Raw genomic sequence first — 2,760 nt, 5'->3', positions numbered from 1 at the left:
GCGATTCCCGTTAAAAGGAATACGCCGCTGGCAGACGCGCGGATGCAAACCTTGATTAACTAGGCACGACTGAGGCGTGCAGTTTCAACCAATATATAATCGGCGTCGACTGCAGGAGTTTTCTGCTACGTGAACCCGGAGCGCGTTTTAGTGGAGGTTGTAAGGCTCCACCAATGCTCACCGGAGGTGTGGCCGATTTAATAGACCCTTTACCGACGCCCAACCGTCGCCCTTCTTCCTACCTCACGCTATGCTTCTATTCGTCATCTATGGCGAGGAGGCAGAAGAGGCTATCGGACACGAGACTTGTCTCGATTCCTGCGATGTCTGTACGGACCGTAAGATAGATGGGCCCTAGCTGCGTCGACGGCTCTTTTCCCGAAGGAAAGCTATTACGATCGACAGGCAAGCTAACCTACCGTACGTGCGTAAAGATCAGAATAAGATCCGATTCACGTGACGTACGGTTCACCAGCACAAATCTCCAAATTCCTCCGTTCGGCAATACTACCGAAAATCGGGGGTGCTCGTACGGGCGCTCTTAGACCAGGGGGTTCCTGTCCCACTTTGCTTCCACGTACGCTCCAAATGTCCTGAGGCGGCTGAGAGACTGTCCAGCTCGTAACCTTGTATCCACTGGATCCCGCCGGACAATGCTGGCTCTCAATCCTTCAAGTAAACTATTTTTGCCAGTGATTTCTCTATAGAGAGGCTTACGTGGTTAGAGCTTGCTCGCAGTACGATACGCTCAACTCGGCTCTCAAGAGAGTGGACTTCTGTCGAAGAAGAAGATCATAAAGTTCACAACGAGACTCCGTCTGGTGCAACCCTGTCAGTTCTCTCGATTTATTTTCCACCCTTCTCTGTCAACTGTACAAAATTAAGTGTCTCGAGTCAGCTGCGCTAAAACTTACATTCTATGGTCGCGTAACGCTAACTTATATTCTATGGTCTGTTAACACTAATTTACTTCTATAGTACATTAATGCTAACTCTTATGCTAAGGTTGGTTATAATATGTTCTTATATGCTAACTTATGACTAAGTCAACACGTCGACGGACGTGACACCTCCCCCCTTAGGAAAGAAAAATGACGCAGTTATTTTTCTTCAATGTTCGATTCAGGGGTGGTGGTAGGTTTAATGTATCTTATAAAAGTTTTGGTAGGTATTGCGTGTATCTCGTGAGAGTCTTTTGTTTTTGTTTCGCACGTAATAGGGTCCACTGATATGCACACTAACTGGGGCGACACTGGGGGCACTTGTTCATTGTTTTTGTCTTTAAGGAATAAACAGAAATGGGTTAACGCGCTCCAGGAGGCTGCCAGTAGCTGCAATCCACATCCATAGGCTGCGTGGAGTGCTAGTCCGTTTAGCGCTGTGTTGATACAGAGCTTGATCAATTTAATGATCATGTATACCCCGATGATTCCGGCTATCGCTGAGCCGAACTCGGTGAAGCCTGACCAGATTTTCTTCCCGGTTGACTCCGCAATCCTCTCCAAGGTGTGGTCGTCCAGGAGATTGAACAGTCCGATGGTGCCTTCTGCGTAGGTTCGTCCTGACGCTCCGTGGGCCAATGCGTTTACGACTGCTACCTTCTCGACAAGAAACATAATATGATCGTTTAGCTTCCTGATGTCATCCTGCGAGTAGATGCCGCCACTCGCCAAGTTTGCTGGGTTCCGGTATTTCCATGTCGATGACGTGATCGGTCTCAGTGCGGGTGGTCGTGTGCTCTCGACTGGGCGTGGCGTTAACTTATACCAAGTTCCCTGGATTTTGAAAGTAGATGGTAATAAATTATTACACGTTCTTTTCGTGCCGGTTTTCACGAGAATTCTTGTCCTCGGGATCAAGAAAAATGAAGTGTTTCGGTAGTCCACTGGAAGTTCATCGAAACATTCATCTGTTTTACGGAGAGAGCATTGTATTGGTATACGCTTGACTATGTGCATGACTTCGCCTGCCTGGAAGGCCATGTAACCGGGTTCTTTAACAATTGATGCTGCGACTTCGGCTGGTGCGGAATGGATTAGTGCAATTGCGTTATTGAGCACTTGTTACTCGAGCTTGCATCTTTGCACCACAATATCTTTGTACATGGTAAGTATTTGTGCTTTGATGTGTTTTTCTATATATATGAATTTGGCATTAACGTACGTGAATATGTCGAGGTTATTGACCTTGTTCTTCGTTTGCGCTTTAAATTTGCCTTCTTTGTCCGTTTCGACAATGACCAGCTTGGGGTGTTCCGTCCGGATGAGTGTGTAACCGCAAATTTGTGTGCGGCCGGTGCTGGCGAGCGCGAATGCGGTGTCGCCTGAGGTGACAGTAAAGACGGAAAAATCGTTTTTCCCGGGAGTGAATGTCCTGGTTGCCTTCCCTTCGTAAAGGACCTGGTATTCGTGCGAGCGGCACTGGTCTTCAGGAAGGCTGGTCCAGTAGGTGAACCCGTCCTCTGGGTCCATGCAGTACTCGCTGTTCAGCGGGCAGTGGTGGCCGGAGGGTAGAAGGATCTCGTTAGTAGACAGCTTAACGGAGGCTCTGAAATTCTTTAGCGTAATTTTTATGACCGCCTGGACTACAACGCCATCCCATGTTCCAAATGGGTCGCTGTATGTTGTCCCTCCACAGGTACCGTCCTGTGAAAGTGACCCGGCGAGGGTGAGGCTCCTGGTGGCCGAACAGTTTCCGGGGATGCCTACGATTTGGGCGGTAGGTGGCAATAAAAGAGTCCCTGAATTATGCAAGGTTTTG

General features: G+C 48.5%; 1 protein-coding gene across 1 annotated transcript; it reads right to left on the bottom strand.

The window, feature by feature from the left end:
* Window positions 1-1,063: 1,063 nt before the first annotated feature.
* Window positions 1,064-2,704, bottom strand: LOC144477671 (uncharacterized; the record flags this gene model as incomplete). Its single annotated transcript, XM_078195406.1, is given in 2 exon segments — window positions 1,064-2,066; window positions 2,154-2,704. Coding segments are annotated over 2 exon segments (1,517 nt in total), but the record flags the coding sequence as incomplete, so codon positions are not given.
* Window positions 2,705-2,760: the final 56 nt, after the last annotated feature.

This window comes from Augochlora pura, unplaced genomic scaffold, assembly GCF_028453695.1.
Source record: "Augochlora pura isolate Apur16 unplaced genomic scaffold, APUR_v2.2.1 APUR_unplaced_2826, whole genome shotgun sequence".
Taxonomy (NCBI): domain Eukaryota; kingdom Metazoa; phylum Arthropoda; class Insecta; order Hymenoptera; family Halictidae; genus Augochlora; species Augochlora pura.
The sequence above is the reverse complement of the archived record's forward strand: the minus strand, read 5'-3'. Positions and strand labels throughout refer to the sequence as shown.